The 12,911-nt window shown below is 42.7% G+C and overlaps 1 protein-coding gene across 16 annotated transcripts in view; it reads left to right on the top strand.

Annotated features, from left to right (window-relative positions):
- The window catches only part of Ttll5 (tubulin tyrosine ligase like 5), a 246,248-nt gene that overhangs the window by 59,690 nt on the left and 173,647 nt on the right, over positions 1 to 12,911 (top strand). For all 16 annotated transcript variants that reach the window (XM_050152436.1, XM_050152435.1, XM_050152443.1 and 13 more), the window contains 3 exons: positions 2,164 to 2,245; positions 4,236 to 4,297; positions 6,922 to 7,016. In XM_050152436.1, the coding sequence (XP_050008393.1) occupies positions 2,164 to 2,245; positions 4,236 to 4,297; positions 6,922 to 7,016 (239 nt within the window). The remainder of the gene's footprint in view (positions 1 to 2,163; positions 2,246 to 4,235; positions 4,298 to 6,921; positions 7,017 to 12,911) is intronic.

Below are 12,911 nucleotides of genomic sequence, written 5' to 3'. Positions count from 1 at the left end.
TGCCTATTAAATATTACTTTATGAAATAGTCGAATCTTTGCTTCTGCTCTTAAAAACTGAAGGAAATATTTTGTATGAGATAGTGTGTCTTGCTTATATAGTGCTGAACAACATCCAGAATATACAGTCTTTCCTTCCTTCCTTCCTTCCTTCCTTCCTTCCTTCCTTCCTTCCTTCCTTCCCTCCCTCCCTCCCTCCCTCCCTCCCTCCCTCCCTCCCTCCCTCTATCCCTCCTTCTTTATTTTATCTTGATGTATAGCCCAAACTCAACATTTAACTCATGATCTTCCTGCCTCAGCCTCCCAAATGCTGTAATTGCACATGTATGCTAGCATACCTGCTAAGGGTTGTTCCTTTTAAAATGTCTCATTTAAGCTGGGCAGTGGTAGCACACACCTTTAATCCCAGCAATTGAGAGGCAGAGGCAGGCAGATCTCTGTGAGTTTGAGACCACCCTGATCTAGTTCCAAGACAAGCTCCNAAAAAAAAAAAAAAAAAAAAAAAAGAAAGAAAGTCTCATTTAGAGCTACATGACAAAATCTTTTTCTCAGATTAAGGTGAGAATGAGATTATTGTTGTTCCTGAAGACTAGGCAAACTATTGAGAAGATTGCAATGTCTGTAAAAGTATGAATTTGTTAGTAAAAGAAAAACTTCCTTTTTTTATATCTTAAAATAAGATTTATATAGTTATAAAAATGTATGATGTGCCAAACCTTCACTGTTTTTTAAATTGGTTTTGCAAATTAAATGGAATTCTATGTAAGCATTTACTATGGAAACAGACATATTCATGAAACACTAGAATATCCAGATCTAGCTGAGTGTGGAAGTGTAGGCCTGTAATCTCAGAACCTGGGAGCTGAGGCAGGAGGATCATGAGTTAGAGGTTCGCCTGGGTTACACGACAGGACCTATTTCAAGCAGACAAAAGGAATGTGCATGTCTGTGTGACTTATACAGTAGAAATGGACCATGGCCTGGGTGGACATCGAGTACCTGCAGTTAGTGACCGCTGAAAGGAGAGAGGGAGCCTGGAGGATGTCTCTCAGGCTGAAGTGCCATCCCCATGCCACAGAATGGGCTCTGTAGAGCCTGTCCTGGGCTTCTTGGTGCTGCATTGTAGCTTTAGATTTTTGTGTTCTACTCCATATGTTTCTAGTTTTTCAAAAGATTAAGGAGTATGAAGAATCCTTCTTTAGACGCGGTCAGTTATAGCTGCGCATTTCTAGAAGGCCCTGCTTGTTCCTTTGTGTGAGAGCTCTGAAGTAGCAGATTTTCTCCTGGGGAAGAGATGCAGTTGGTGGTTTGTTTGAGTGTCACTGGGCATGGTGTTAGAAGTACGTTTGGAGTATGCACACCAAGGGCTGCGTGCCTCTGTTACTCTTGTTGTGAGGCTCTCACTAGGAAAACTCGGAGGCTCCAGGTTAGCCTCACATCCCTGAATTCTGTACATAAAACCAGGATTCCAGAAGAGGTGCCTGGTTGGTCTTACCTTGCTTCTCGCCTTAGTTGGGGAGGTAAAGGAGGAGAATCAACAAAAAATCCAGGATCCACGGAAACTTGGTCTTTGGCTCCTTCCTTTCATTGAATAGTACTAGTGGTACAAGATAGCTTGCCACACCCTGTGTCGCCAGATGCCTGCCTTCTGTGTCAGGCTGAGTGTTTTTCTTTTCAAAAAGAAATTGAAACTGTAGGCGAGGGGAAAGAGTAAGTACACTTTACATTTGGATGCCTTCTGAACTGGGTTGCAGAAGCAATATCTGAAAGTTAAGATGCATTGAAGGAGCTGTGCCTGCTGCTCTGGGGTGGGTGCTTCAGTTTTCAGAGTGTGGCAGGCAGGTGGTAGAGGAGGCCAGCTCAGAACATGCCCGGTGTGGCGTTCATAACAGGTGGTCTTGCTTTGTTCCTTCTCTCACCTGCCAGCCGTCGGCACAGTGGGATCCTGTGTGTTGTCTCATTGTGTAGAACTTAGGAACAGCAGTAGTGTGTTGGAGTACTTAGTGTTCCTTCTAACTGTTCTTCGGAGACTAGCTTTGCTTGAACTTAAGGATCCGTGCTTATTGCTTACACTCAGTGAGTTTCTAGGCCTCGGATGGGAGTTGAGTGACTTCTTATCATTGTTGCATGGAAAATGATCTTGCATGTTGTATTGTATTTCCAGAACTGTATGGCTTTGATGTGCTCATAGATAATACTCTGAAGCCATGGTTATTGGAAGTGAATCTCTCCCCTTCTTTGGCCTGGTAAGTCAGTTCTGTCAATGAAAAACAAGACGAACCTGCACATGCTACTAAAATGTGTTTTTTTTTTTTTTTTTTTTTTTGAGGGCGATGCTATTTCTCTTTTGGTAAAAGACTTTACACAGTGATGGTTAAACTTAAAAATTAGATGTTTTATGGTATGTTATCAAACCTCTGTGAGAGAGTTTCCCAGTCGTTTTGCCGTACATATTTGCTATTTATTTGGCTTCTTAAGGATCTTTCATATTTTGACTTTTAACATTTTTTAAGATGCTCAGATAAGACTGTGTCTATTATTTCATCTTGTTTGCATTACTAAACCACTTGAAACACGAATAACAAGTTACTTCATTACACTGGAAAGAGCAATAGTCTCGAGAAAATATGCTGACAGATATCCCAGACTGAAAACAGAGTGTGAACAGAATGTACTGCTCAGCAGAGAACAGGAATATGAAAGTAATAGCGACTTGATTTCTGCATCATCCCGTATATACTCATACCCTCTCAGAATTCCAGCCCTCTGATCTGTGCTCACCTCTGAAGCACTGAAGTTATAACAGCCTGAGCAGACCTAAATTTAAAAAACAAAAATGAAAGCAGCTACTTCTTTATCCAAGCTACCTTCTTCAGTTTGGTGTAGACTTTACCGTTGAACTCATGGCTGCCCCTCAGCAGACCATCCTGCTGCAGTCAGACTCTGCAGTGCCAGATTCTAGCCTTTTGTTGTTGTTGTTCCCCAGCTCTGTAGGTGCTCTGCTGAAGGACTGGAATACCCTCAGGTGGTGCCCTGCCTTTGCTGCTGTGGACTTCCCTGCGGAGTCTGCATGTACTGAAGGGTGGAAAGCTGTGCCAAGGCCCATCAGAGTGTTCTTTTTGCTCAGTGTGGTGGCCTGGTGTCTACCCAAGGTTAATGTCTAAAGCATTTAACAATCTTAGAGTTACAAAAATAAAACAAATTCTGTTTTTTAGAAGGGAAGAAATATATTTTTCATTACCCAGGAAGACCCTGCTTACATCTGCAGCGACAGAATTTCTACTAGCTATGTGCTTTTCTAAACAGAAATCCCTAGAGGTTTCTGCCAGAGACCACCCAGTTGCTGAGCTTTTAAGGATGAGAGATTGGCCGAATGCCAAGTCATCAACTAAAGCCATGTTGACTCCTTGGTAGAGTGGGGATTTGGCTCACCTCAGGTGTGAGGTGTGCAGCCGGGCAGGGCCTTCAGTTGTTAGCCCTGCCCTTTGTCCAGTCAACCCTTTCTGCATTGCCCAGGAAAGCACAGGTGCCAGTGTTAAACATCCCAGAGGAGCACAATGGGGCCAGCATCAAGAGCAGAGTGGGTCATGGAGACGCACCGAAGCCCCAGGGTACCCCTCTCCACAGGAAGGCCTCTTGGTTTTGGTCTCCACTGTTTCAGTGTTCCTCAGGGCTGCTGCTTCCTCTGATGGTGAGATGTTGGTAGGGCTTGCTTGGGTCTTTTTGCCCTATTTACAAGCCTGCACACCTAAAGAGCAGGAGTTAGCCCAGAAAATGAAGGCTTCTGCAAAGTATCAAGGTGGCCAAAATGTCTTTCTTGTCTTTCGTGTGAATGTAAGTGAATGATGAATCACTAAGACATGATTTGAATATAGGGCACTCGTAAAAGTAGTAAAAGTACGAGCTCACTGACAATCAAGGCCCAAACCCCACGATGATAACGAAGCAATAGCCCTGGCTTGCTCCAAACTTGAATTGCACAAGATCTGGAGTAAAAGATTCCGTGTCAGGGAATCAATGTATTGATGCTGGGCCTGCCTTGCAGAGGATGAGTTTCACACGAGGCTTGTATCCTGTTATTTTCCACCCACCTTTCTCTTCCCCTTTCCTGTCAGTTTGTTGTGCTGCGCTGCTTCTCAGATATTTGGAAACTGTTATACTGGGACCCATGATGAGGCAGCTCTTCTGTTAGCCTACAGAGCCATCCATTGTCCTTTTCTTTCTCTGTTCTCTTAGTGATGCACCGCTGGACCTCAAGATTAAAGCCAGTATGATCTCAGATATGTTCACTGTTGTAGGTAAGTAGCAGTGTGTTCTGAACTAGACTCTCAAAAAATTAACCAGAGCTTCCATTTGCCAGGCTCCAACTGTAGGTGTTGCCAACTGGCAGTTCCTAAGCCATGCTGAATGTTTTGTACTAAAAAAATTATATTTTCAGGGAAGTGTTTATATGTTTCTACTCCCCCTGGCTCCATCCTGTCCCGAGGCTGAACCACAACTAAGGCTGAGACCTGGGGCATGGGAATTATGAGCAGAGGCAGAGAATTAAGCAAAGATCTGCAGAGAGTATATTTTTTCTCCAAGCTGGGAAAGTGAAACCCACCGAAGAAGCCCTGTTACAAAGGAGACCGGCTGTATTTCTCCTAGACAGTCTCTGCTGGCTTCAACATGATCCCTTCTGCAGTATTATAGCCAAAGCAGCCTGAGGAAGAAATCCCATTTTAAGTAGATAAGCCAGAACTTTGAAATGGAGATGGGCAGTCAGGTGGGTATGACGTGGCTTTATTATTGGGTTTTAAAAATTTCCCAAAAAGACACAATGAAATCCATTTAATGTGAACTAGTACTTGAACCCGCCCATGCTGTAAAACTTAGCGACTTTCTTCTTCTTAAAAAAAAATTATTTATTTATTTATTTATTTATTTATTTATTTATTTTACATTCTGATCATAGTTTCCTCCCTCCTCTCCTCTCAGTCTTTCCCCATGACCTCCCCCCTGTCACCAACCNACCAACCACCACCCCCCCCGCCCCACCCCAGTCCCAATTTCTGTTTAGAAAAGGGCAGGCCTCCCATGGATATCAACAAAACATGGCAGATTAAGTTGCAGTAAGAGGCAGCACCTCCCCTTGTGTTGAGGCTGGGCAAGACGACCCAGTATTTAGGAACAGAATCTCAAATACCAGCACAAGAGTCAAAGACAGCCCCTGCTCCCACTATCAGGAGTCCCATGAGAAGACCAAGCTATACAACTGTCACGTATAAGCAGAGGTCAGTCCCATGCAGACAGGCTCCCTGGCTGTCAGTTGAGACTCTTAGCCCCTGTGAGCCCAGGTTAGTTAATGATGTGGGCTTTCTCATGATGTCCTTGACCCCTCTGGCTCCTACAGTCCTCCCCTTCTCCCTCCCTCTCCTGAGCAGGATTCCCAAAGCTCTGGCTAATGTTTGGCTGTGGTTCTTTGCATCTGTTCCTGTCAGTTGCTGGATGAAGCCTCTCTGATGACAGTTGGGCTGGGGACCAGTTTATGAGTTAGCAGAATATCATTAGGCATCATTACACTGATCTTTGTTTTTCCTCCAGTAGTGTTTGGTTCTATCCCAGGTCTCCTGGTCATCCAGCCTCTGGGTCCTGGTACTCCAGGCAGTGTTGGGTGGGCTTCTTCTCATGGCATGGGTCTCAGGTTGGACCAGTCATAGGTTGGTTATTCTTACTTTAGCCTGTAAGTCGAAGGTTATGTGGCTGGGTGGTGTCCCAGTCCCTCCATTACTTGGTCACAGGGGATGGGCCAATTCATGCTTCTTATTCACGATTGCTAGGACCCTTAGCTGTGGGCTCATCTTTCTAGATTCCCATGAGTTTTCCATGCATCAGCTATCAACCAGACCCAGACTGGCCCCCTGCTTTCCAGTTGTCTCTTTCAGTACTCTCCCTTCATCCCATCTCTACCTGATCCCTCATGTCCGTCCCCACCTGCCCCCAGTCCACCCACAAAATCTCTTCTGTTTCCCCTTTCCAGGGAGAGTCGAGCATCCCGCCTTGAGCTCTCCTTGTTATCTGGCCTCTCTGGGCCTATGGTTTGTAACATCTTCTTTTTTGGTGGAGAATCTAGTTCTTTTAGGAAGGAAGTAAAACTAGTGGAAATTCTGTTTGTTTTTCTTTTTTTTTTGTTAGACAAATTCTGAAGAAAAAAAATCTCTGTTTTTACAGTGACGCATGCAATTTACCAATAATATAAAAACCAATATAATCTATGATTTAGGCCAAAATCTGTTTTCCTTCTTGGGAATCATGACCTAGTATTATTACTTTACAGTTGAATGTTAAAATAATTAATTAGAATTGGGTGTGCACATCCTAGCACTCGGGAGGCAGAGGAAGGGGACTCTGAGTTCAAGGCCAGCCTGGTCTATAGAGTGAGTTCAGGACAGCCAAGGCTATCCAGAGAAACCCTGTTTTGAAAAACCAAAATAATAATAATTAGTGTTGAGTAAAAAAATGCTAATTATATTTTTTTTGAAAAACAGATATAACATATTTTTAAGCTGTAGATAATCCTAAAGTCCGTTGCAGAAGTTAGAAAATTCCCAGTAGATTGTAGCAGGACATGATGACATGCTTGCTATGGACTCTTCTGGCAAAAGCTTTGTTTCCCTTCTAGTCACCATCCAGAAAGCTAGTTAAAAAAACACAACAAGCAAGCTTTTCTTTTATGAAAAGATTTTTATGAAAAGCTATATGTTTCACAAAGATGACTTGTTCATTTGTTTGAGATTCAAAGCCACATCTCTGTCAGTCGAGATTGCACTGAGTTCCTCAGTCTGCTCCCTCTGTGGAGTTAGTTTAAAGGTACTTGAACCAAACCAAACAGGCTCCTTTCTTAGAAAAGGGCAGCTCTTAATACTGCTCATTTCCCATCCAGGATTTGTATGCCAAGACCCTGCACAGCGGGCATCCAACCGGTCAATTTATCCCACCTTTGAGTCTTCCAGGCGGAACCCTTTTCAGAAACCTCAGGTAAGCAATTTGAGGAGCAGGAACCCCGAAAAGGCTTGCTGGGGAGTGGCCACTGATGAAATGAGGGAGCTGAAGTGCTGGTTGGGAGGCCATTCAGGGCAGGAGAATCTGGGGATGTGTTCTGCAGTGCCTGTCTTTGATGCTTTTAACTGCTTTCTACCGGAGTTACTCCTTGTTTTTGTTCTGACTTTTCTCTCTTCACTACCTTTTCTTCTCTTTCCAAGCTCACCATCTCTCCCCTCAGATTGCCATACTGGGGTCTGTTAGTTCTTGAGCATGACTAGGCATTTACTAATCTTCAGACTAGTTCTGTAAAGATGCTCCATTGAAACAGTGTGTCCCCTTTCCTCTTTTTGAAGGGCCCCTCAGTGCTCATGAGCTCTGATTAGAGCTAAAATACATAGCCAAAGAAGCTGGCAAATCAGAAGCATCATGTGGTCAAGTACTACTCCAGGCTCTGTGCATGCTGGTTCTGGGTCTGCTCATTTGGTTGTGCCATCCGTCTGCATGCTTGAGTACAGCCACTCAGTGTTTCTTCTTTCTAAATGAAGCTCTGCCCGCCTCTTCTCTGCCCATCTGGTTTGATTCCCTGGTCTTCTCAAGCTTTGGAACTACTTTTTATAATCCACATTATCTTTAAGGACTTCTAGTGTCCTTAGAGATAGTATAAAGACACCACAGTTACCTTGTTTTCAATGTATTGTTTTGCATTCATTGATTGTGGCCTTTAAATTGTCCTGTGCTCCTCCACTACACTGTAAGCACTACTGATAGCTTCCCCTCTTCTCCTTCTCTACTGTCCCTCCCCTCTCCTTTTCATCACTTTTTCCTCCACTTCATCCTTCCATTCTTCCTCTTCATCCATCGCTCATGGATCTCACGGAGAGCGATGCTGTGTCAGATACCGTCACATTGACAGGTTTTCCACAGTCTTGTATGCAGGCAGGTAGTGTGAAGAAGGGATAGTAGGCAGCTACAACGCAGTGATGTGCCAGGCTGATGAGGATAACCTAGCTGATCACTGCCATGCTCCAGTGTGGGCAGACAGGGCCAAGAGCCTCCTGTTGTCAGAGAAACCAGAAAGGATTTTTTTGTTTCCTTTTGTTTGTTTGTTTGTTTTAATGTTGACAGCTCAGTGAAACAAAACTAAAGCACTGCAAGCCAAACCTAACATGCCTAACATGCCTTTGATCTGGAGTGGGTCCGTGGAGTAGGTCCTGCTCTGGGTGATTCCCTAGGTGGTAGTTGCTCTGGAGCATGATGTGCTGTATTGCAAGAGGGATTGTCTCAGATTGGAAATACAGCCAGACATCAGAGTCATACTTGCTCAAGAGCATCCTCACAGATCAAAGACAAGGTAGAGAATTATTAACCTCGGTATAGTGGGGAAACTTAGGCAGTCGCATTCCTGTGCCAATTGTTCCTTGCACGGTCCCTAGACAGAGTTGCACCCTTAGAGCTGTGAATATTTCCCACGGTTTTGATACGATTTCTGCCAGGCTCTTTTTCTAGGGATGGCAGCATTCCAGTCTTGAAGAAATGGATCCATGTCTTAACTTGCCAGTCAGCTTTTATTGGCTATTCTCTGCAAATCACCAAAAATCTACCCAATAGTTGTTCTGCTTACTGGTAGGCAGTGGCATGAAGTCATCAATAAGCGGCCTTGGGTGATATATACAGTGTACTGTCTGAGACAGATTTGTCAGGGAGGCTTGTTCACTCGGGGTCTCAGTATCTAACAGTAATGAGAAGTTGAAGTTGGAATACAAAGAGTAGGAAGACAACAGTACTGAAGAGGAATATTCTCACGTTTCAACCAAGGCAGGGCTCTTGTATGTGGTCTGTGCTTTCTAATGTCTTAGACGCAGGAAATGGAGAGCCATAGGCCTATTAGGAAAAGGTAGGGCTTTATCCCGTTTCTTTTGTCTCTTATAGCATCCAGTATCTGCATAGGTTCAGCCAACAAAAATCACACAGGTGCATTCTAGGTCGTTTGGAGCCTGGACTCGGTTTTAATTTCCATTTCTCAAATAGAAAGCCTTTCAGCCTTGGACTTTCACGGTATATGTAGATCGTGAACCTGCTCTTTGTATGATCTGAGAACACAATTAGAATGCCTGGAAAGAAATGCGCCAGTATCTTCTTGGTTATAGACGATGAGAACAGAGGACGCAGTAGCTTGGGGTCGTCAGTTCCCGGGATGATTCTGCTGTGGTAAAGACAGTTGGATTGAAATGATGAACAGAGCTTATCTATTGTTTTCCCCAAAATATTCTGGAAAGAAAATACTAAAATGCACAGAGGAGCTCTCTCTGGTTCAGATATCTTAGGAAGCAGGCCACTCCAGCGGCTTAGTGTTAGAGCTCTTTTCACACTGAGTCTTGGGTTTATCTGCATTTTCTCACAGCTGCTACTTGATATGTGCAGCGATTTGTAACTGAATTTAGATGCCTGCCAGAATTAGATGTGACCTTTAAAATAACACAGATGTTTTTCCGACACAAGCAACTTTTGCTCCTTTACTGTCCGTATAAGCAGTTTTTGAAATTGACTGCCAGTGTCTTGGCGTTGCTCAGTTTGGGACTTTGGCACCGTTTTGCTGCAGTGTGTTAAATTGGAGGTCATCTCTTCCCTCTGTTCCTCTGAGGGGCAGGTTGTTCCCACTGATGCGCAGCAGGAAGCTCTGCTGCAGTTATCCTAACATTCTCTTCTCTGGTGCATTGTCTAAACTGGAAGCCTGAATGGTAGCTTCCTGAACTCCTGCTTCCAATAAGATGATTTATATGGCTAAGAAAAGTCCTACGGTGTCTAGTGTCGTGTTTGATTCTATAATGTGTATTTGGTCACATAGATGGTAGAATTCAAAACTCTACAGAATGTAATGTTTCATATTTAGTAATTGTCTAAAAATTATTCGCTGCCCATAGTAAGATACAGAGACCAAATAACCAACCAGATAAAGAGCCTACATTCTAAATAGCACTTGAACTAATCCATATGATGCCAGCATTGAGAACATTGCATGGTGTGCTGGTGGTTTCAGTGTCCTTATGTGTAATTCCCATCTTAATTTCCCTGGTCATTCATTTTCAGTTCTTTACATGTAGCTTCGTTGCTTAGGATTTGTTTGTTTGTTTGTTTTGTGTAGCAATGCCTCTCTCTAGTTATATATTTAATCTGGCCTACATGATGTAAAGCCTTTCTGGCTTTATTAAGCCTGTTTTATAAATGTGGAATTCTTTAACTTTACTTCTCCTTGCCACTGTTCTTCTGGAAATGAAGCCCTCAGTGTCCCCCTAATTTCTTATCAGAGCTAAGATGAGATCAAGAAAGGGAGGAAAGAAAAGGCATTTCTGCGCATGTCGACCTGCAACGTGGCTGTCAGATTATACAGCCTCTAGTATTGCTTGCTTTGTGCCTGTATTTCTATTCTTTTATCTCTATCTGCATTATTTCCTGCCTGGAATGCTTGTAGTTCAAACCTGCTGGAAAATGAACTGTATGGTTGTGATGGTTCTGAGGAAAGTAGGCGAACTTTAGAAGGAGAGGGACCTGGATTTAAGTTCAGTCCCTGCTAATAACTAGCTGCTAGACCTCAGGGAGGTTCCTGAAGTCTCTGGGACTCAGGGCCCACACCTGCCAAATGGGACGAATACATACATGTGTGGAATTCTTGTGAGAAAGAAAGTATAAAACACCAGCAGGATGCTGCGGTTCACACCCAGAAGGTCTAGTGCCCTTCATACTTCTCAGTCCTCTCTGATTGCTCAGTATCTGGTCTTACTTTCATGGTCATCAGCTCATAATTGTTTTCAAACATTAGGAAAGATTTTCAATAATATTTCATTGATACCTCCTGATTTGTTGCCGTTTATGTGATGCTCTACTTACATTTTTAACACTTTGCATTTTTTGCCGTATATTTTATTTATTATAACAATCACTCCCTGACTGGAAATAAAATTTTATATAAATATATTAAATTTTCTCAAATGCTTCTGTAAAATCCAAAGACACTAAAGCCTTCCTATGTCTGCTGTAGTCTTTGCCATCCTATTAAAAAAGAATATATATATATATAAAATTTTGCTCTAAAAGTCAGACTTCTAAGGCATGTTTAGAATAAAGCAGTCTCCATATTGTTATCCTTTGTGAGCAAACTAAACCCTAAGTGCCTGTGAGTCTTTTCTTCCCATGTTTGTCTGTTATTTCACTAGGGTCCGAGTCAGCCTTGCTGGGCATCAGTTACCCAGACACACAGTTTTTAAGGTGGCCCCTCAGTTACTGTTCTCTAGTTCTCTGGTGCCACGTCAGTGCTTCATAGCTTTTCAGACATAATTATAGGAGGTTTGTTGTTGGGTTTGTGTTCTTTTTAAAGTCAGTTCTCTTAACAAAACACATTCTCTCAGACCTACTGACTTAAATTAATTTCAGAGATTTAGATAGCTCATCTGATTTCCTTGTAACATAGCCCGCTTAACTAATTTCAAAGTATGCTTCTGATTATATTGAAGTCATCTTTAAGAAGCTATATTTATCGATACATGATCTTTTTATTTCTTTCATTTGATAGCATTAATTCTTTAACTTTTTCAGTGTTTACCACTTTTCAGTGTTTACCTTTTATTTTCTTTATAGCCAGTCACAGCACAAAGAGTTGAGCTATTTCTAGGTTCCTTTACTTACTGTTGAGTTCTGCACTTCACATACAGAATTGTAGATTCTTTTTATTTACATTGCTCTTGTCTCATATTTTCTTACCTTCAATTCTGATGTCATTCAGGCAGTTCACCTTTTTGCTGAGTCTCCATTTTATCAGGTTTTTGGCAGCCTTCTTTAGACTGTGAGAAAAAGTTTGTAATCACCACTTGCTCTTACTGAGTGCTGGTACCTGTTCCTTTGTCTTGACCATTTTATGTTCAGTTGCTTCCTCCTCAAACAATGATGCTAAGATGCGTAAACGTGTCTTCTCTGGGTAGACTCTAAATCCAGAGTGGTGCCCGTGGTCATGTAAGCGTGGTGCACATTGCATGGCAGATTCTTACCTGGACACTAATTGGAGCTATAAAATCTATCTGAGCACTTGATGGTGTACATAGCTTGTCATCTCCCGGAGCCAGTGGGCTCTCAGTTCAGTGGAGCCTTGTTTCTAAGCAGTCCACAGCCTGCTGGAATGTGTCATTTATCATATTACCACTCAGAGGATGCAGTGGAAGGACTTAAGTTAAAGCCACAGGATGACTGCTTTTTCTTGAAGTTGTTATTTTATTTTATTTTTTTGAAGTAATAGGAAGAACCTTGGGCCTTGCACATGCTAGCAAAGCACTGAGGGTCACTGAGCTGTGCCCCCACTCCTCCCTGATTTTTATATTTATGATGGTTTTGCAGATCAATCTGTCTCCCCCCCCCCCCTTGCTTTTGGTGTCCTAGTGTGCTGGGGCACTCCCAAACTTTGATTTTTCTCACACACAAGTGTAAGAGGTGGGATGTAAGTAAGAAAGGATCTGTGTGTGTACGCAGGAGTGTAGAAGGTATCTCTTGAAAGTTAGTGTAGAAAAACTTAAGCGTTTTAGGTGCTAATTCATTCTTTACAGGTATGCTGGAATGCTGAGCATTAGGTTAGGATCCAATGATTATTAAAAACCCTGCTACAAAGAAGTGAAGTTGGAAGTCATCATTAGGTGTTATTTAATATTGGCTTGTCCTGTGTTTCTGGACATACACGATGCATCCCTGATAACTGTTGTAGGAATCGGCACTCTCAGCACTTTAGCCACCTAATGCAGGTTTAGTTCATCAGTGCCTTTGCATGGCAGTCTCTTCTAGACAGCCTATGAAAGTCTTCATTTGCATGCAGTCATTTGAGTAATATGTCTTATTATCTTATTATATTAT

The sequence above is a fragment of the Alexandromys fortis genome, unplaced genomic scaffold, assembly GCF_014885135.2.
Source record: "Alexandromys fortis isolate MF-2015 unplaced genomic scaffold, M_Fortis_MF-2015_v1.1 scaffold_47, whole genome shotgun sequence".
NCBI classification, from domain to species: Eukaryota; Metazoa; Chordata; class Mammalia; order Rodentia; family Cricetidae; genus Alexandromys; species Alexandromys fortis.
The sequence above is the reverse complement of the archived record's forward strand: the minus strand, read 5'-3'. Positions and strand labels throughout refer to the sequence as shown.